Below are 19978 nucleotides of genomic sequence, written 5' to 3' on the forward strand. Positions count from 1 at the left end.
CGGGGGCTCATGCGACTTTTGGTTGCAAAACTGGGGCCTGGGGGACGTATGTAAAAAAGAAATTGATTACCAAAAAATATAAATGTAAAAAAGAACTTCAGAAAGAAACAAGAAATAGAGGGAGGAAGGGCGTGGAAAGTCGGACGAAGGGGTCAAGGAGTAGAAGCTGCATTTATAATCAACTTCAAAATTCCGAGCGACCGTTGGAAGGTGAAAGCCGGAGAGGAGATTCAGAGTCTGCAGGGACAGGGCAGGCCGATGGATCAGGTCCTCAACAAGGTCGGAAGCTACTGGTTCAGCAAGAAAGCCAGCAAAGAGATCGATTCCGTCGGCGATGACCTCAACGTATGTCTCCTCCCCCTTTTCTCACATAGGGTTTCCAATTCGGAGACTGGAGTTCATATAGTTTACATGAAATGGTTCTGATCGTTTTTTACTTCCCTGTTTAAATTTGCAATTCGGTTTATTTCTTTGATTGGATGGTTCAATGTGGTTCTTTCTATTACCCATGACTACTGAATTAGAGCACGACGAACTCAGAAATCGTAATTTGTCTGGCATTCGATGCTGGAAATTTAATTTGTGAGAAGTCTTAGCGTGGGGGATCCTATTTTAAATCCCCATTAGTCTTCAATTTTGATTTCTCTTTCCGGTTTTTATGGAAGAAAAAAAAATCAGTTTTACAGTAAAGTACTTGAGATATTTCTATATTTATTTTGTAAAATTTTGTCGGCGATATAAATGATGCCCTAGCTCAACATTAATTTTGTGTAGGATACTCAAAATTCCAAAGAAGAAGAATTTCCCATCTTAATGTTTTAACCCAGAATACATGTTCCAGATAATCTGTAGATCATTCCTTTTAAGCTTAGATGAACTTCCCAGTATGTTCCAAGGAGCACGGGCTTAAATTGACTGCATAGCCAATATGGAAGAAGCTATTAAGGAAACCTGTGTATGCTTGACTCGCTGAACACCTGATTACGTGTGGTCCAGTTGTCGGCCCTAAGAAGAAAGTTTCTAATTGTCAATTGTTGGCCATAAGGATAGTGTTTCGTACTTGAATGATGGAATCTGAGATTGAAGAGTTTCTTTGTAATGGGAGGTTGTTCTTACTTAGTAATTGACTAATTGCACACAACCTGAATGATGCAGCCCTAGATTGGAGAGTTTCAACTAAAGACCAGCTTTCTAGGATACCAAGTTAAAAAGTAAGGGTTTAGGGATTTAGGATTTTTCAGTAGTTGATTGGGGCATACAAGAATATGTCTTTTGGTTGGACGGGGATGAAACTTGGAGAGACCATACGTAATGATACATGGGGATGATTCCTAAAGTTTGGGACTGTTCTAGCAATTGGATTGGCATAGAACTATTGAGGATGGGAATAATTCAACTTACTTTTGTTGAAGATATTCTTCAACATGATGTTGAACTAAAAAAGACATTAATGGGAGAAGGAGAAACATGTATAATCATATAAAAGGAGAAGGCGGGGGGATACCTTTTTACTGTACCTCAGCAGCAGCAATAACTAAACTCAAGACTTCATTGTCCAATTTGTGGGAGATGGTGTTTCAAATATATAGACCTTATAAATTCCTAATTTGATTTACAAAAGAGCTCCTAATTACTCTAGAAGACCACCTCTACGACAGCAACCAGAAGCCTTGTTCCAACTAAATGAGGCCAACTACATGGATTTTTGCCTTCCAATCAGCTTTGTTTGAGGCCATACTAATTAGATCGAAACAGAATTCTGACTAAGAACCAAGTATCTTAATGTAACTTAAACACTAAATCAAGTATTGAATTTAACATCTAATCATGTGTACCATCATTACCCCTCCATGGGCTTATAATTAGACCCATTACATCTATAAACCTAAAAATAAGAAGCTTAATGCCTATAAACCCATCCATTGGCCAAAAGTAAGTATTGCAAAGCCTAATGACCTTTTGAACATTCTTTACTGCATCACTAACCTCATGGTTCAGTCGTATTCCATTAGCTTATTTATGGTCAAATTTTGTTGATCTCCTAGTTTCCATATTGTGATCTTCTTCACTTTATTCCAAAGGTTTGACATGAAAAAGGCTAGCAAAACTTCATCTTGACTATCCTTTAACAACAAAAACAATAAGCTTTGTCCCAACTAAATGGGGTCGGCTACATGGATTCTTACCCTTCAATCAGTTTTGTTTGAGGTCATGCTAGATACAAGGCCTAAGATATGCATATCCTTTCTCACCGCTTCTCCTAAGGTTATTTTAGGTCTACCTCTAGCTCTTTGAGTTCCTTCAATTTGGATTATGTCACTTCTCCGTACAGGGGCATTTATAGGCTTGTTGAAGGTGGTCATGCCACGTCAAACGACTTTCTCGTAGCTTATCACTTATGGGAGTAACTCCCAGACCACCTTTAATATGATCATTCATTATCCTATCCTTCCTAGTTTTGCCATTCATCCATCTTAGCATCCTCATTTCTGTTACACTGAGTTTATCTATATGATTTTTTTTAATAACCCAACACTTTGCCTCGTACATCATAGTTGGTTGAATGACAGTTCTACAAAATTTTTCTATAAGCATTAATAGAATACGTTGATCACACAAGACCCTGGACACACATCTCCATTTCATCCATCTTATTTTGATTCTTTGGAAAACATTATCCTCTATATCACCTCTTTTATTTATGATTAAACCAAGGTACCTAAAACAATCACTCTAAGGAATCTCCTTATCATCAAGTTTCACCACCTCATTGTCTGCCCGATTATGATTGAAGTTTCAAACTATATATTCTCTCTTCGTTCTACTTAATTAAAGCATCTTGATTCCAAAGCTACTCTCCATGATTCCAACTCAGTATTAATCCTTACTTGAGTCTCATCTATCAACACAATATCATCAGCAAAAAGCATACACCAAAGAACCTCGTCTTGAATGTCTTTTGTTAATTCATCCATTATAAGTGCAAATAGATATGGGCTTAAGTTGATCATTGATATAGCCCAACTATAATTGAGAATTCATTACTTTATTCATGCACTGTTCTTACACTTGTCATTGAACTATCATACATATCCTTAAGGACCTTAACTATATTCACGTATTTACTTGCAACCCTTTTTTTCTCTATTACTTGCCAAATTAACGCTCTAGGAACTCTATCATAAGCTTATTCTAGGTCAATAAATACCATACGAAAATCTTTACTACACTTTTTATACTTTTCCAGAAGGCTACGTTGGTTGTAAATGTGAGGTGGGAAAAAATGGGTGGAAAAAATAAACATGTGGGCCTCATATGTAATGGGGTGAGTGAGAAGCAAAGGGAAGGAAGGGATTTTGTGGAAAAGTGTTAAATGTGGGTCCCACTTTTTTGTTTTCACATTTTTCCACAAAATTTCACCTGTTTTGTGGGGTTTTGAAAAGGCATGGGGTGGGAAAGTTATCATGTCACCTCAAAAGACAAGCTTCCTTAATTTAAGGGAAGTTGTCTGCCAGTTTTCTCAACCCAGTGACCAAACAAGCCACACACTCTGGGATTTTATGGAAAAGTTTGTTTTTTAAAAGTTTTTTCCACCCCACCGTTATTCCAACAAACAAATAGTGCCTAACTCCTAATTAGGTTAATAGCCTCTATCGTAGATCTTCCTGGCATAAACTCAAATTGGTTTTATGTAATTGAGGTTAAGTGTCTCAAACAGGTTTCAATTACTCTCTCCCATAATTTCATGGTATGGTTCATCAGTTGAATGCCTCTCTAGTTATTACAACTTTGAATCTCTCATTTATTTTTGTAAATTGGCACTACGATGCTTCTCCTCTATTCATTTGGTATTTTCCCTGTGCCCATAATCTTATTAAACAACTTAGTCAACTAAGTTAGCCCATGGGTTCTTAAGCACTTCCATACTTCAATTGAGATTTCACCAAGACCTTGTGTATTGCCTATTTTCATTCTCCTTAGTGCTTCTTTTACTTCGGATATCGAAATTCTTTGTATGTATGTTTGAAAATTGGTGCCTTGGTGGATTGTGTAGTTGTCCAAATCACAGATATTTGAGGTGTGCTCATTTAGCAAATTGGAGAAATAGATTTCCCATCTCTTCTTAATGTCCTCATCACATACTAATATTTTACCATCTCCACTTTTAATACATCTAACATGGTCAAGATCGCTACTCTTCCTATCCCTTATTTTAATTATCTTATAAGTAGATTTTTTTCCCCTTCCTTAGTGCCCAACTTATTAAATAACTCTTCATACTTCTTCTCCCTTACTTTTCCAACAATTTTGTTAACTTTGTTACTAGCAGCCTATACCTTTGAAGATCCTCAACATCCTTAGTCCTTTGCCATGTCTTAAAACTAGCTTTTTTATTCCCAATAGCAGCTTGAACCTCATTGTCCCACCACCAAGTCTCTCTATTTCCTTTTGATTCACCTAGAACATCTTTAGTCACCTTCTTGATACACGTAGCCATATCATTCCACATTGCATTAGTGTCCCCCTCAAAATCCCACTTTCCTTGTTTAATCATTTCATTAGTGAAGGATTTCAAGCACTCTCCCTTAAAGTTCCACCATCTTATCCTAGGCTAGCTAACCTTGCACTTTTTGTAAGTTTTTTAGGTTAGGCACATATCCAAGACCACAAGTCTATATTTTGCAATTAAGCTTTCCCCTGGTTGCACCTTGCAAAATAAAAAGTCATAAAAAGTGCAACAATCTATCAATCCTTCTAGTTAGGAAGAAATCCATTTGGCTTCTATGATGTCCACTTTTGAAGGTAATTAAATGCTCCTCTGTCTTTTTGAAGTAAATATTTACAATAGATAAATCAAAAGCAATAGCAAAATCTAAGATTGAGATCCTTTCATCATTCCTTTCTCCAAAACCATAACCTCTATTTACACTCTCATAGCCTCTTTGATTTTTTCCAATATGTCCATTTAGATCACCCCCTATGATAAGTTTTTCTCTTTAACAAATTCTTGGCATTAATCCATCCATATTTTTCCAAAATTCTAACTTAAGACTTTCATCCAATCCTACTTGAGGTGTAGATGCACAAATTATATTTACAATCTCTTTCTCCAATTTTTTTTTTTTTGGTAGAACAATCTCTTTCTCCATTACAAGCTTGATGGCAATAATCCCATCATTTACTCTTTTAACATCCACCACATCATTCTTAAAATCATTATCTACCATTATACCTACTCTATTTTTATTGCTTTTATCCCCAGTATACCAAAGTTTAAAGTCATCCAACTCTTTAGCTTTTCTACCCTTCCATCTAGTCGTTTGAATGCAAGCTATATTAATCCTTATTTTTCTCATAACATCTATCAATTCTAAGCTTTTGCCTGTTAAAGATCATATGTTCCAAGATGCCAAACTAATCCTACGCTTTTTGACTAACTTCTTTACCTGCACTTGTCCACGGCGCAGGAACCCTTGCCTACTTATCACCACATCCGGGTGCCGATGCAATGCGTTGCTTATAGGGGACACTTTAGCTAACCCTTGCCCACTTATCACTACACTTGGGTTATAGTGTAGTGCGTCGCTTCTTTTGTCGGGGGATGCCCTAGCATAGCATTTATCTTATAAGGTTGAATCCATGAAAAGGGTTTGGCTAGATTTTTTTCAGTGCTGGCTGCCAACCTAACATACCAACACTCCTTTACCCAAGCTTGGGACCGGCAGCAAACACTGGCAGAGTTTGACTATCCTTCAAACAAAGTTGAATTGTCATTATTAATTACATTCAATAAGTCGCAGATTCTTCAGAGGGATATTACCTCTGATTAAATTGTTGATGAAATAAACAGATCTTGCACTGTCATAATCTAGTTGTTTGAGGGGGACACATGGAAACCAAGTTCTTTAATTAAGCCATGTCTTCTTTAGAAGATAAACTAAAGACTATACAATTGTGGCTACAAAATTGCTCTCTTGTTTGAATTTGTGAAGTACATTGTTGGAGTTCGTTTATCCTTGGGACTCTGTAATTGATGGAGATGTTATAGATCTGCTAGGTTACCAACAAATGCACTAGTGGAAAAAGACGATATGGATAACCTGGAACAGTTCAAGTAGGTAGAGGAAGGCTGAAAATGACAGGGCTTGAAGTATTCAGAATAGATGTAAATACATACTAGTCCTAGAACCTGTCTTTCTTCCTATTTCCTATCTTCTGCTCCTTCTTCCATTAAAAGTCAGTATTTGTTTATATGTTTGACACCATTTCTTCTTTAGCTTCTCCGTTGACTACAATATCATCCAATAACTATTATTTAAGCTTCTTTACAAGTTTGGACATATTTTTAGGCTGTTGTAGACCCCAGAAGCTATCCCATTTGTCCTACTATGGATGGGCTATACAGAGCCTTATAGAAGACCTGTGGCACCACCTTCTTGGCTTGGTTTCTATTTTTTCACTCACTATTTTGTCTCACCAGTAACCAACTCCCACACTTTCCAATGGTTTTCACTTGCCTTCTCCTGAGCTCTTTTTGTTAGTTTAAAATTCTAGTTCCTATTTTTATTTCATTTTTTCTGTTACTTTCTAATTCTAAAATTACCATACTTGGCTACTGTTCTGGAAGTTGCTGAATCCTGGTTTCTATATTGAGTCTGTGAGGTTTTTGCTAGATTGCTATGCACGTGACAGGGATGTGTAATCTAGGAGTAGATTTATGAAGATGAGTTATATTAGAAATGATGTTCATCCTATTATGTTGCTTGATTAGATAATAAATTGACTAATTAGAAATAACACCTCTATGGTAAAATGCTTCATGGAGAGAGTCTGCAATGGCTCACTCTTTGATTAAGAAAATAATCTAGCATTGAAAGTGGATGAGAGAGAGAGAAAGAGACAGTTAGCTGGTTCCTTATTGGCAGGTTTGGTCACTCTCATTTGTGGAATTAGGAAGAAATGAATTAGTTTCGCCCTTGCATGGATGCCTATAGTACATGGTTTCACTTAACATTTTTGCTTGATGAGAATCTGGATTCTTAGAGTTTATTATTTGTTTAGTCATTTTCTGGGGGGGATAAGCTCAGAGATGGCAGGCAACGTAGGGATTTTGTTTAATTTTCTCAGTTTGTCCCCGAAGTGTACGATTACACTGTAAAATGGAATTAGTTAGGGCTCAGATCCTAGTTGAAGTTTGCAAGCTCTGTCATTGGGTGCATGCTTGAAGTTGACTTGTTTGTATGATCTTGTGATTGATGTCTATGTGGCTACTGTGGAGAAAAGAAAAGCCAGACAGAACTGCTTGAATTTGGGAGGCTGAAAGCAAGAGCTGCCTAAACTTGCAAAATCAATCAATGGGATTGAATTATTCTTTCAGAAAAATTAAGAAATGACTCTTCTTAAAGGGCTATGTTTGCTATATTTTTGACAAATAATTGCTATTCATCCTTTCTTGTTCCATTGAGATATCTAGATCTTCTTTAGATGGTTAATTTCTTTGTCACTTACTGAACATTCCTCTAATTCTTTGCTTCAATTTCCTTCGGCAATTAACTACTCTCCCATTTACTCGTTAGTTTCTTATGAATTTCCCACAAATAGTCAAATCTTCTTGTTCTTCTTGTAGATACATACCTATTTGGTTTCTTCATTCTTTTTCCTTTATAAGTAACAAATTCACTAGTAAAGGAAAGAATGATGAGAGTACAATGACAACAAAACTGAGATTTACCAAACAGGGCATGTGGCCAATTCGGGTCAGCACTGTTGGTTTTGTCTCTCTCCGTCAATAAAATGCTTTAGGTGACACTACTGATGTCATTTGATGAAAAAATAGATCAGAAAAGGCGACTGTCCGCCCAGTAAGATTTCTGGTCATTGGTTCAGTCCTATCTGAGGTTTTGTTGTTGCTTCTATCTGCCAAGTGTTGTTTGCTGTTCAATTGATATAAACTTTTTGTTCAAGTCCGTACTGCTTATCCACCCAGTAAGGTTTCTGGTTATTGGCTCTAGCATGCTTATGCTTTTCTTTCTTCCATCTGTTAAATGTTGTTTGCCATAAAACTTCGAAAAAAAGGATTAGGAAATGGACTGACATTTTCCTTCCTATGTAAAAGTCAATGTCAAGTAGCATTGAAGGTGGAGCTAAATGGTTGGTTAATAAAATCAAAGGTGTGTTCCCCTTCTTCAGTCTTCCTTTTACTGTTGTATTCCGAATCACATGTTACAGGAGCTCTTTTTCCTTTCCAAAATTTTATTCTGCAACTCCCTCAGTTCACCAGAGATACTTGATGTTTTTATAGGGAAAATGCAAAAACCATTGCCAGACCTGTTGCGGGAGTATGATATGGCAACAGGAATTTTTCCTCGTGATGCCACCAACTATGAATTTAATGAAGAGACAGGGAAGTTAACTGTGTATGTACCCTCTGTATGCGAGGTTGGGTACAAGGACTCATCAGTGCTGCGCTTCACCACCACTGTGACTGGGTACCTGGAGAAAGGGAAACTGGTTGACATCGAGGGGATGAAGACTAAGGTGATGATTTGGGTAAAGGTGAGCAGCATTGCAACTGAAGGTTCCAAGATTGTTTTCACCGCTGGAATGAAGAAATCTAGGAGTAGAGAAGCTTATGAGGTTCTCAGGGATGGAGTGATCGTGGACAAGTTTTAATTAGTTGGGATTCCCATCGCGCTGCTGTGTTACTCCTATTCAGAGCCTGTAATTACAAGTACCATCATCCGACGTTGTCTTTGTTTCTTTCTGTTCTTACTTTGTATCTGTAAGCTTGCTGGTTTACATGGCACTACCTTAATTCAATATGAGTTGAAATTGCAACTATTCTTAATCGGTTCAGCTTGTTGGCTTACATGGCATAATTTGAATTCAACTTGAAATTGCTCCTGTTCTCAGTTGGCTTCAGCTTGTTGGTTTACATGAGGTAACTTTGGATTCAACTCGAAATAGCAACTATTCTGAATCGGGATTAAGAATTGTATTTTTCGCAGTGTTTTTTCGTACACAACAAAATTGCCTTTTCGTGGGCACTACTGCTAGTAAGGTTTATTATGAAGAAAAAGAAAGGGAAAATATACATATATATATAGATTTTGATTAAAGAAATATCTCCATCAAGCTAAGTCATGGCTACTGGCCCCAAAATTCACACAGAAATAAATGAGGAATCTCAGTTTTGTTGAGACATGAAAATACCATAAGATGTAAAATAACTGTAATACAAAGTCGATCTCAGGAAGAAAGATTCACATGTGGTTCTTAGTTTTGGGTAGTTGCAGAGGTGGTGGTAGTAGTGGAGGGTGGTTGCCTTGATCTCCGAAGCTGATCAACCCACTGATCTTCGGATACATGAGTTGCCCAATCGGGCGTTGGACCTCCAAAAGAGACCCCACGCATGGCGTTCATGATCCTCATTGCGTTCTCCGGTGTCATGGGAGCGTTTCTGCGGCTCTCATCCTCCTGAAAAGCCCTTGTCGTCGCCGATACCCAAGTCTCTTGTTCATCTTCATCATCATCACTGTTATGAGGGTCTCCGTTCAGTTGTATTGCCGCAATCCCATTCTCAGCCCGATGGACCTCGACAGTTCCATTGGATAATTGGTTGAAATTAGGGTTTTCAGGACGGTTGGGGCCGAAATGGTTGGTTCCGCGATTATGATCTCCTTTTTCATCGATTGAGTTCTCTTCATCGGACGCATCGTCTTGGTCGTCAACTGCCGAGATCGGTTGATAGAAATTGGGGGAATCATCAGTGGAATTGGAATCTGAATCACTCCCACCATTCTCTGAGAACAAAGGACACATTCAACTTAATATAATTAGTTTTAGAAACACAGGAAACTTCCCACAGCCAAGAAATACTTTACAGAAAAACTTCTCGTTGAAATCACAGAAAACTTCCCAGATTGTGAAGAAAAAATTAGCAGGGGGTTCGTACCTTGGATGTACTCTTCAGTAGGAATCGCCATTATAGACAAGGCTGCAAAAACTAGAGGGACTCGAGCTAATGGAAAAATTTTCAGTGTGAGTAACGCATGCGACTCAGCCGTCGAGGAAACTTCGGGAATTTATTTGGTTCCAGCCAACCATTTGAAATACCTCTGCTTGCATTTGCAGTAATGGGAGAAACAAGAAATTAAAATAAAAAAATTCAAAAAGGGATCAATTCAAAAGACGAAATTGCACCAGCCGGGAATCGAACCCGGGTCTGTACCGTGGCAGGGTACTATTCTACCACTAGACCACTGGTGCTTGTTGATAACGATATAATCGCTTAACATTTAGGAAAATTCAAATTTGATACTCGTCTCCGTTCAACTGGATGCAGGTCTGTTGGACTCTATTCTTCTTCTCCTTCCTCGTGTTTCCATGTTGGTCCTGTTTCAAAGACAACGGCATCAAGCACTCCATCAAGAGTAGCCCCGTTTGGTAAGCTGAACCTCAACTTGGTAGTTTGTCTATGAATTTTATTTAAGGAATTGCGCAGCAAAAGACTTGAGCATTGGTGGTTGGTTGTTTTTTTTTTTCACTGAAACCTGCACTGAGATGGAACATTTCTGTTCAAACTTGCTTTTCCCACAGAAAATTTGCTGTTTCAAACAGATCCAAAGAATGACAACCTTTACGCCTTGTCATGCACCAACTTATATGCTGATTTTTGTGCACTAGCTTTTATTTTGATTGAGTTGTGCCAATTCTGGAGAATGTGACGGAATGTGACTTTGAAAATTTGCTTATATTGTGGACAAGGATGCTTCAAAAAGGCGAAATCCTGAATTATAGGTCCGATTGCCAAAATTAATAATCAATAAATCAACTAACTAAATCATATATATGCTTTTATGTTGTGTTTACAGTTTTCTATTCTATGATTTAGTTAGTTGGTTTTATTGAGTTATTTTGCTTTTGGTTACAGACCTCTTACACCTGCCTAATTTCTTTTTGCTGAATAATGGGACAGTCATTTGCTGATGCATTTTCTTTGTTTGAAGTAACAATGCAGGAATGCCAACCCCATTTACGCTTTTCCAAGACAACAAAGAGGTGAAGTTTGCGACATACCTCTTGATTAGAACTTGGTTAACTCCAGAACCAGATAGCTTTTCTTATGTATATACAGTGGTAACCCTTTATAAATAGTTTGAATCTTGTAATTACTTTGAACTTCATCTAACATCCTACAAGTTCTTTGAACCTTTTAAGGCTTCAATCATTGATTTTCCCTATACAAAGATCCTATAAACACCTGATGTAGAATTCAACTCAGAAGCTAATGCAGGCATCACGGACATAAGACATTGAAATAGGAGCACAAAAGAAAAAACAAATAACAAAATTAATTGATACAGCTACATGTGGGGTAATTTGGGATTTTTTTTATTCCATTGGTAGAGTCGTGGGAGATTGAGTTGTTAGTTCATTTCAAACTATGTTTCTGTTAGAGGATAAGATTAGGATTAGGAGTTGTTTCCTTTTATATGCTTGCCTATACCCAAAAATTGGGAATTGAAACGAGTTAATTGGATTTTTAAGTGTTGGTTTTGGAGATGTGCACGTGCTACTCTTTTCTTTCCCCTCAGATTTCTTATTTTCTGAGGTGTCATCCAACTTACCTTCTCTTCTTGTTTTCGGTTGAACAAATTGTCATAACTGATACCCCGAAGGGGAAGAAACAAGGACATACCAGCAAGGAGCATTGCAAAGAGGATCATAGACCCTAGGTAACAATGACATTGCCTGTTCCTTGGGGTATCCAAAATAGTAGGGTGTTATAACATCTGAATTCTGGAGGAGGCATCAAAACATATGGCTTTCTATTCTTTCCCCCGGGTAATTAATCAGTTTTACACTTATACTGTTATTTCCTGCAACTAATGGCTCATGAAATTGACTAGAGTGGTTCAATAGCTTTTGTTCCTCATTCTTCCCTTCTGAAAGTTTGAGGTTGTTCTCTACGGAAGGCTGATTGAAACCGTGGAACCTGGTTTCTTATGTTACCGCTACAGTGAGTCTTGAAGCCACAACTAGGTATGGGTTGTGAACCACTGCCAAGGTCCATTTCAATCTATTTTTCTCAACATGGTATCTGATGTAGGGCCTGTTATTGGCTGTCTCTGAAAAACTGAAGGGTAGGGAACTCAAATCTTAATGTTTCATTCAATTTGGAAGATAGAGGGGAGAGTTCAATGAATTTTTCATAACCTGGTTCTATTTTGACTGGTTGCTGATCTTGTAACAAGGTTGAAGATGATATACTTTTCTATTTATAACCAAGGATGGTTACTATCCATATTTCACAGAAGTCCACATATTTCAAAGTTCCTACTGTTTTACACCTTTTGGGCGCATGCTTGTTTAAAATTCCAAATAATCCTCTCCTCTTTATTATATTTGCTGATTCTTCCCTCGTCCTATTTGTCACTTCCAAAAGGGAACTAAGCAGTTCTGGACATTTATAAAACTGCCACTACTCATTCAGTTTGCACTATTTGTCACTTTTGGGCGACTCATGGTGATTCCATTTATGGGTTTTAGAAGCTGGGACTGCATTGCTTAGGCTACCATCCATTTTTTTCACTCATAACACACCCACACACTAGCATTTGTATGTATGCTGTTTTATGGGAGAGACTGAAGCTACATCCATACTTTAGACTGAGCATATGCTGAAAAATTATGACTACACAATCCCCTTAGCTTTTGTGCTATAACTTGGGTTTGTAATGTTGAACATCACAGATTCATTCCACTGTAGCTCATACTTGTACAATTACAACCCTGGTGCTCATGCACTGCTGGTTCAAATAATCTCAGACATGAAAATTTTGGCAATTACATTTCAAGTTCCAGTCCTATAAGAATCTGGAGGAGAATAACTCAAAAACTACATACCCAAGATAACAATTTTCTCTTCCACTCAATTTGAATGTTATGAAGAAAAAGATTCTTCAACATCTGATAAATCTTCCAACCTGAGGAAACAATTCTCTGACCATTTATGCACCCAGTTACCAAAAATGAAATCCTCAACTCTTTCTGAACCTCCAGGTTGGACATGTGAAGATTGCCTCCTATTTGTCTGGGTTATGTTAGATCTGGAGGTTCTGCAAGAGGCAAGGTTTCGATGTTGATGACAGGGAATGGATCAGAGAATTGTTTCCTTGGGTGAGAAGGTTGATGAAGTGTTGAACATTTTTGCTTCTTTGTAGCAGGCAAGTTGTCTAGGGCAGAATTTTGATTCCCAATGCATTTCTGTTTAGAGATTATGGGAGACCCAGCTGTAGAGCTCAAATCCTCATCCTTCGTTATTTCCATAGCTTTCTGCTTGACATAATATTCAAATAGATGGGAGGCACTTTGATTATGAGACAAATTAGTGTTGTTCGAGGTTCTTTCACTTGAGATCCCTCCGTTTGCCAAATTCTCATTACTTGCAGAGATTCTGACCACAAGTTGCTCCTCCATTGTTATATTTGCATCTCTTGAAGCTGCTTCTGATTCTAACACCACAGATGCTGCCTTATTTAGGTGCAGTCTTGCCATTTCTATGTTAATGACAGGCATTGGGTAGTTTCCTCCTAACTCCACCCCTGCAGCTCTAAGTACAGGTAAGGGAGCATCCCAAGGACAATGGATCCATTCATTTGGTATTTGTGTCAACTGCGGAAGCCAGTGTCTTACATAATCGCCTTCTGGGTCGTATTCTTTTCCTCCAGCCTAGTGCCAAGAATGCCAAGAATGGGAGAAAAAAAAATAGAGTGAGTCCGAGACATTGGTGGAAACAAAGGGTATGTATTGTCTTCTGTCCAAAACTAACCATCCTGAAGATTAGCTTCTATGAGAATTACATATTAGTGTCACCTACAAAGGGAAAGATACTATGGTTGCAATATATCTTCCCTTTATTTAATTAAAAAAATTGAGAAGCAGTTGCATCTATATTTTTGTCACAAATATGGAGAAACCTCTTTGCAAAAGCAGAGGTGGGGTTGTCTACACTATGACCCTCCATGGAATCTGCTGCAGGGGGAGCTCTACCTTTTTTTTTTATTATTATTTTCTTGCTAATGCAAATTTTATCCATGAGGTAGCTTATCTGTTACCAACTTCTGTGCACAGTTAGATCCCGTTTTCTCCTGTTGAATGTGTTATACTGACAATTGATAGGCCTTGCTTTGGAAATATAGTTAGGCAAACCAAAAATATAATGTGAAAAGCATTGATTATGGCACATGTGGTTTAGATAGTTCATGAAACATGAAATGTCTTTTTCCATTACCTATAATTAAGCTTTAAGCACTAATCTTGCAAAACCAGGTGAGCCTAGCCAATTTGAAAGTTTGATCTTGTTTATCCTCTTGACTACTTTTAGATTTGGACAAGGGGAACTGTGCATAGTGCTTATATTGCAATCTTGAGAAGCTCGATTTGCTCAGGCCCACAACCAGATGACTGAGGCTAGACAAAATCAAATCAAGTCTGCTCATCCAAGCTTTGGGATAGACTCATCTGGTTCTAAAACAACAGCTGAAGACTAGCATTTGAAGACCAAGTAAAGACAAGTGCATACCTGAGGGCTGTCTAGATGGTTGAGTTGATGACCATCAGGTAAGCTCCCAGAGATGTACTGCCAACCAAGGATTTGATTTTCTAGATCAGCATCCAACAAGGTCTCCCAGAAGTACTTCAGCCCCCATGTCCATGGAAGCAGTAGGACCTTCACTAAGAAACTTGAAACAGTCACTCTAATCTTGTTATGCACCCATCCCATGGCCCGAAGCTCTCTCATTCCAGCGTCTACCAAGGGGTAACCAGTCCGCCCCTGTTTCCAAGCCTTAAAATGATCCTTGTCATCACGCCAAGGAAACTGTTCCAAGCTTTCTAGTAGTGGTCTTTCGTGAGTAAATGGGAAGTTGAAGCAAAGGTAACGTGAGTATTCTCTTAGTCCAATGGCCCTGAGGAATTGAATGGCACTCTCTTCACCTACAGAGTTCCCATTCATTGCCCACTGTATCTGCTTCATCCGAACATGATAGAAGACTTTTCTCACACTCAGTTCTCCAAAATGCAGGTACGGTGATAGCAGAGATGTGGAGCTTTGTCCCACCGTCAGCTTATTCCTTGAGTAGTGGATCAGTTTGTTTTCCAGAAATTGGGTAAGTATTTTGTCAGCATTTATACAACCAGGGGCCCATGATTTTTCCAGGTTGAAATTGCTAGATATTTCTGATTCATCCTCAAGATCCAACTCTTCAATTGAACACTTCTCAGTTATTGCTGTGACTGAAAACAACATGGTATTACCACACAAAATATGCATATTTATTATTCCTTAGTTTCAGAAATGGCAGCAGTTAGTTAAGCATCGAAGCTTGGTGAAGAGTTACTAACAAACATAAAGATCATAAATGCTCGATACCCAGTTATTTGTGCTAATGAGAATGTTCATTTTGAGAAACAAGAGATCTTAGGCTTAGCTAGAGCCAACCTCATCTTTTTAATACATCTGTATCTGAAATCTTCATTTTTCTGAATGCATGTTATTCAGTACAGATAACTTAAATCAGTGGCGGAATATCTGAAAACACACCTCTGGCTGGAGGCAATTGCCATGGAGGAAGAAGCAAGCCATTCTCAATTGGCATGCCCAAGCATTTATCCCAATAAGCTTTGAATGTTGTATAAGTCTGTCCAGCCTCATCATAGACTTTCCAGGGTTTGTGCAACAAATCTCCATCAAAGCCTTCCACACTGATTCCCATTTCCACTAGCTTTTCTTTTATATTAAGATCTCTGGGAAGTGAAATAGGATCTATAAGAACAAACAAGTGTTATTTAAAATAGGAAGTCTGAAAATTAACTGTCCACTTGCTAGCATAGATAAAAGACGACCCCAGATGCCTTATAGCTAGTTAGAATTTAAAAAAGACAATAAAAGGCCCCGAAGTTTCCACAATGATTAAAATATCCCCTAGATTTCTTCTGTTTCAGTAACTTCATACTGTAAGACCAAACAATCACGTCCTGTGAAATTTTATCTTTTATTATTATGATTGGAGCAAATTATATATACATTCCTTGACTTTGCAAACTACTATTTTTACATCCCTGGAAAATTTTTCTATTATGTTTACAGTCCCTATGTTTCCAATTATATATCAACCGTGCCTCCTACTATCAGAACAATGGAGTTAAGTGATGAATAATCATCTGTCATATTTTTAAAATTTCTTTATTGTCTTCCTTTGACCTCAAACCCATTTTGTTCAGACTTTCAGGAAAGGAAAAAAAAAAAACTGAAGAGAGGAAGGTCGTTTTGTCTTTTTATTTGTGGCCTGATACAAATGCTTTTTAGATAATTTTCAACTTCTTTTAACTCATAAAAAGATTCAACAAGGGAAAATATGTCGTTTTCTATTTAAAAAGAATGCTGTTAAGGGATTTTTAATGGGTGTATATGTAATATATTCCTATGATTATTATTAGTATTTTGATTTTTTTTTTTTTGGGGGGGGGGGTGTTTGAGGTTTGGAATTTCTTGTAGGGTATAATTGCATGTGGGTCTATGGCTGTTAAAAGTTGAGTGTTTTTCCTGTTTAATTCTATCTGCTTCTTCCATCTTGAGATTTATGAGCATAAGCATTGCAAGTATCATGTATTATAAGATATGGAGAAAGGAAAGAAAGGTATAAGAGACAGTAACATAAATTTAAGGATTAATATGAAAACATACCGTAAAGATGGTTGTATACCATTTTCGTTGCTCCTGTAGTATGGATACACTGCAATAGAGCTGTAAGAGTGTTTTCAGCTTTGACAAACACAAGTGCAGACCCAAGAGACCTCAAAGAATGATCCAAGTAGGCAAGGGACCTCTTCAGCCACCACCTTGAAGCTCGACCAGGATGGAATATGCCTTCTTCTGTGGGACACCATATATAAACAGGAATGACACACCCATCCCTTGCAGCTGCAGTTAAGGCAGGATTGTCATCAATCCTGAGGTCTCTTCTAAACCAAACAATGGTCTTAGGGGTTGCAGCCATACTGCTTTAGATTCAATACTGAACTAACAAACTTGTCTGTTGATGAGAAATAAAAGGTTGGAAAGCCCACAAAGAGGTCAATCAATTCTCTGATTCTTCTTCGTTTTCTGTGAAAACAGAACTAATAAAGGGGCTCCCCACTCCCCAAACTGCCTCGCAGTTTCAGAACACCCCAAAGGGATCTCTAAAGCAGAAGGATTCTGCGAGTTTCAGTAGCCCAGAATTGATCTTCAGACTTTGGATGCTCCTCAGTCTTTCGTCTCACAATTCTAAGGGTTCCACTGCAGAAATTTCATAAAACTGAATAAATCACTCCATACTAATTTATGTTGGAAAGGAAAAAAGAACATAAAGAGACTCATATAGCCAGTGAATACTAAAGATCCTATTCGCTGTCCTCTTAATCTTATTTGGACCAGGAAAAGAGGAGACAGATTTCAGTTACCAACAAGGGAAGAAGAAATAAGTACAAAGAAATAAACAGCTTAGAAAGCAAAAGAATGTTGCTTCTGCATCAGTTCTGAACCCTCTGGTGCTCTTGCCTGCAGCAAGCAATAGTCAGTATTTAAATTAGTTCCTTCCTGGTACCAGAAGAGAAAAGTTTTTCACTGAGGAAGACATGTAACTGACAACCTAATTGGTTGTCCTGAGTCCTACCTGGTCATCAATTGCTGCCAGTTAACTATCATATCAGGATTGGCAGATTAAAGGCCGCGTTTGTTATGGATTCTTGGTTATGTTGAGGATCTGGGAACGAGACAGTGTATACAAAAACAACATCCCAAGAATTGCCTTCCGAGAATGTATTACCAAACACAACCTAAATGTGTCATGGTAGGAGCCATTCCGGAATGTGATTGAGAGAAGATTGGAACTCTTTTCCATGACATGCAGGAACACAGCCCTAAAGGATATTGACATTTTTCTGAAGTGCACCAATACTGGAGGCACAGTTAGCTGCTACATCCGAGTGTTTGTGAAGCATTATAAAGCACTGCCAGATTGGATTGAACTGAATTAGAGTAAAAAGTTCACCAGGAGGCAAAGAAAAGAGATACAACCAAATTGAGAATGGATCATATCCACGTTTATACATGAATAAGTGCATGTTAGGTGTCAGCATTCGTCCCTTTTGATTCTAACAAAAAGTGGAATATGTGTTGGGGGAACATATGTTGGTATCTCACATTTTAGTGCAAACGAACTCTTAGAGCTGGTTTATCAAACACCCATTTTCAAGGAAAGAACTGTTTTTCAGCACAAAATCATATAAAATGATTTTACATAAGAATCGGTCCCTTGAAATGGAAAACGTTACCAAATGCATACAAAAGTTTCGAGTTAGATTTGATAGCAAAACGTGAACATCTAGACTACACGAATCATGTGCACGTCCCTAACATTTTGCCTCCATTCTACCTGAAATTAGATCTTTCTAACTTTATCACATGTGGAGTCTGGTAAGATAATCAAGGTTGAGATGGAAGGAGAAAAGGGAATTTCAGCTCCATAGAAATTAATCTCTTTTTACCGTATAGACTATAACTGATGTCAGTTATCATAAGAAAACTGAAGTCAAGTATCTGGGATGCAGTGCAAAGCTGAAAGCTGGATGCTAAATAATACTTCTTCTTCTGTTTTGGGTAGAAGGTAAATAATACTCCTTGTGAGTCAAGTTGATATGACCTTCGGTTCCCTCAGTGTACAACCTGGATTTGTTGAACCAAGTTCTGGTTCTCTTCTGACCTAAACTCGCTCCTTTTGTTTAATCCAAAAGAAAAAAAAAAAAAAAAAAACTCGCTCCTTTTGTTAATTTAAGCAAAAAAAGGGACCAGGAAAGCAAAATATAAATCAGGGTACTCAATTGAAAAAATAAAACAAAATGAACGCAGTTGTAGCAAAGGAATTTACCACATGTACCAGATGAAATCAAAGAAAAAGTTACGGAAGACTATATTAACTTAGACGATCAACTCACTCAACCCAGCTCCTAAATCCTTAGTTCTCCCCCACCGCTCGCCGACAAGTGGGTGGGGGAAAGGGGAGGATATCGTAACCCTCCAAGGTCCAACTACTAGTAATTGGCCGTAGATGTCAAAATCATGGTTTTGAGGTATGCTTGAGATGTTGGAGGATATCGTTACAGTTATAATGTTTATTTTTTCATTCACTATTACATCCATTGTTAGAAGTCTAGTCCCAACCCAAGTAATACAAAACTATACAAGCACCAAAGGGTCTCCCAATTCTGGGTTGTGATTGGGACCTTTCATCTTATTCGGTAATCTGCATGAAGTTCTAGTTCGGATTGGTGAGTAAAAGATTTGAGTATTTTAATAGCAACACATGCGTACCATTTAGACTACACGTGATTTGTGCGGGTGAGATTCCTAACATTTTGCCTCAGTTCTACTTCTATCTGGAATTAAATCTTTTTTAACTTCTTCTTTTTTGATGCAGTAGCGGCTACATAGCGCCTTTACCAAACCATTTGAGAGTGAGCTTGAGACCACTAGACCACCACCCCCGGTGGTAATCCTTTTTAACTTTACAACATATAGAATCTGGTAAAATGATCATTTGGCAAACAAGGCCGTGATGGAAGGAGAATAAGATAATTTCAGCTCCCTAGAAACTAGTTCTCTTTTTACTGTATAGGCTAACTGAAGTCGGTTACCAGGGAAAAAAGATTTGGTATCTGGCATGCAGTGGAAAGCTGGATTGTTCATAATGCTCCTTGTGAGTCAACTTGGTATATGACCTTGGGTTCCCTCACATCACAGGTTCACAGCCTGGATCTGTTGAACTGAGTTCTCATTCGCTTCTGACCTTCTAAACTCGCGTCTTTCATTCGAAGGTCCACCAAAAGTTTTGATTCCTAAAGTTTACCAAATGTTAGGAAAAAGTTTGACATG

The 19978-nt window shown here is 38.0% G+C and overlaps 3 protein-coding genes and 1 non-coding gene across 4 annotated transcripts; 1 reads left to right on the top strand and 3 right to left on the bottom strand.

Moving 5' to 3' along the window:
* Window positions 1-114: 114 nt before the first annotated feature.
* Window positions 115-8859, top strand: LOC149027512 (uncharacterized protein At5g01610-like). Its single transcript, XM_089163335.1, has 3 exons — window positions 115-345; window positions 8117-8171; window positions 8303-8859. The coding sequence occupies exons 1-3, from the start codon at window positions 259-261 to the stop codon at window positions 8671-8673; spliced, it is 513 nt and encodes a 170-aa protein (XP_089019461.1). The 5' UTR covers window positions 115-258; the 3' UTR covers window positions 8674-8859.
* LOC149027513 (uncharacterized) lies at window positions 8707-10138 on the bottom strand. The gene is made up of 2 exons (XM_089163323.1): window positions 9956-10138; window positions 8707-9803 (listed from the first exon to the last, which is right to left on the bottom strand). The coding sequence occupies exons 1-2, from the start codon at window positions 9984-9986 to the stop codon at window positions 9277-9279; spliced, it is 558 nt and encodes a 185-aa protein (XP_089019449.1). The 5' UTR covers window positions 9987-10138; the 3' UTR covers window positions 8707-9276.
* Window positions 10139-10198: 60 nt separating this feature from the next.
* On the bottom strand, window positions 10199-10269 carry TRNAG-GCC (transfer RNA glycine (anticodon GCC)). Its single transcript has one exon. It is a non-coding gene; the product is annotated as a tRNA-Gly (tRNA).
* A 4149-nt stretch (window positions 10270-14418) lies between these two features.
* On the bottom strand, window positions 14419-17201 carry LOC149027515 (cryptochrome-2-like). Its single transcript, XM_089158143.1, has 4 exons — window positions 16751-17201; window positions 15608-15829; window positions 14588-15294; window positions 14419-14475 (listed from the first exon to the last, which is right to left on the bottom strand). Exons 1-4 carry the CDS (start codon window positions 17061-17063, stop codon window positions 14419-14421), a joined length of 1299 nt encoding a protein of 432 aa, XP_089014269.1. The 5' UTR covers window positions 17064-17201.
* Between the last annotated feature and the right edge of the window lie 2777 nt (window positions 17202-19978).

The sequence above is a fragment of the Hakea prostrata genome, chromosome 1 (genome assembly GCF_041222555.1).
Source record: "Hakea prostrata isolate BN-2017 chromosome 1, UWA_Hpros_2, whole genome shotgun sequence".
Taxonomy (NCBI): domain Eukaryota; kingdom Viridiplantae; phylum Streptophyta; class Magnoliopsida; order Proteales; family Proteaceae; genus Hakea; species Hakea prostrata.

Bases quoted from the DNA above. Each gene is read 5' to 3' on its own strand.
- LOC149027513 (XM_089163323.1), bottom strand. From the start codon at position 9,986: ATGGCGATTCCTACTGAAGAGTACATCCAAG. The intron at 9,804-9,955 runs GTACGAACCCCC...CTTTGTTCTCAG, and splicing joins TACTGAAGAGTACATCCAAG to AGAATGGTGGGAGTGATTCA.
- LOC149027512 (XM_089163335.1), top strand. From the start codon at position 259: ATGGATCAGGTCCTCAACAAGGTCGGAAGCTACTGGTTCAGCAAGAAA. The intron at 346-8,116 runs GTATGTCTCCTC...CCTATGTAAAAG, and splicing joins CCGTCGGCGATGACCTCAAC to TCAATGTCAAGTAGCATTGA. The intron at 8,172-8,302 runs GTGTGTTCCCCT...ATGTTTTTATAG, and splicing joins GTTGGTTAATAAAATCAAAG to GGAAAATGCAAAAACCATTG.
- LOC149027515 (XM_089158143.1), bottom strand. From the start codon at position 17,063: ATGGCTGCAACCCCTAAGACCATTGTTTGGTTTAGAAGAGACCTCAGG. The intron at 15,830-16,750 runs GTATGTTTTCAT...TTGTTCTTATAG, and splicing joins GGTATACAACCATCTTTACG to ATCCTATTTCACTTCCCAGA. The intron at 14,476-14,587 runs GTATGCACTTGT...GATTTTGTCTAG, and splicing joins ACCATCTAGACAGCCCTCAG to CCTCAGTCATCTGGTTGTGG.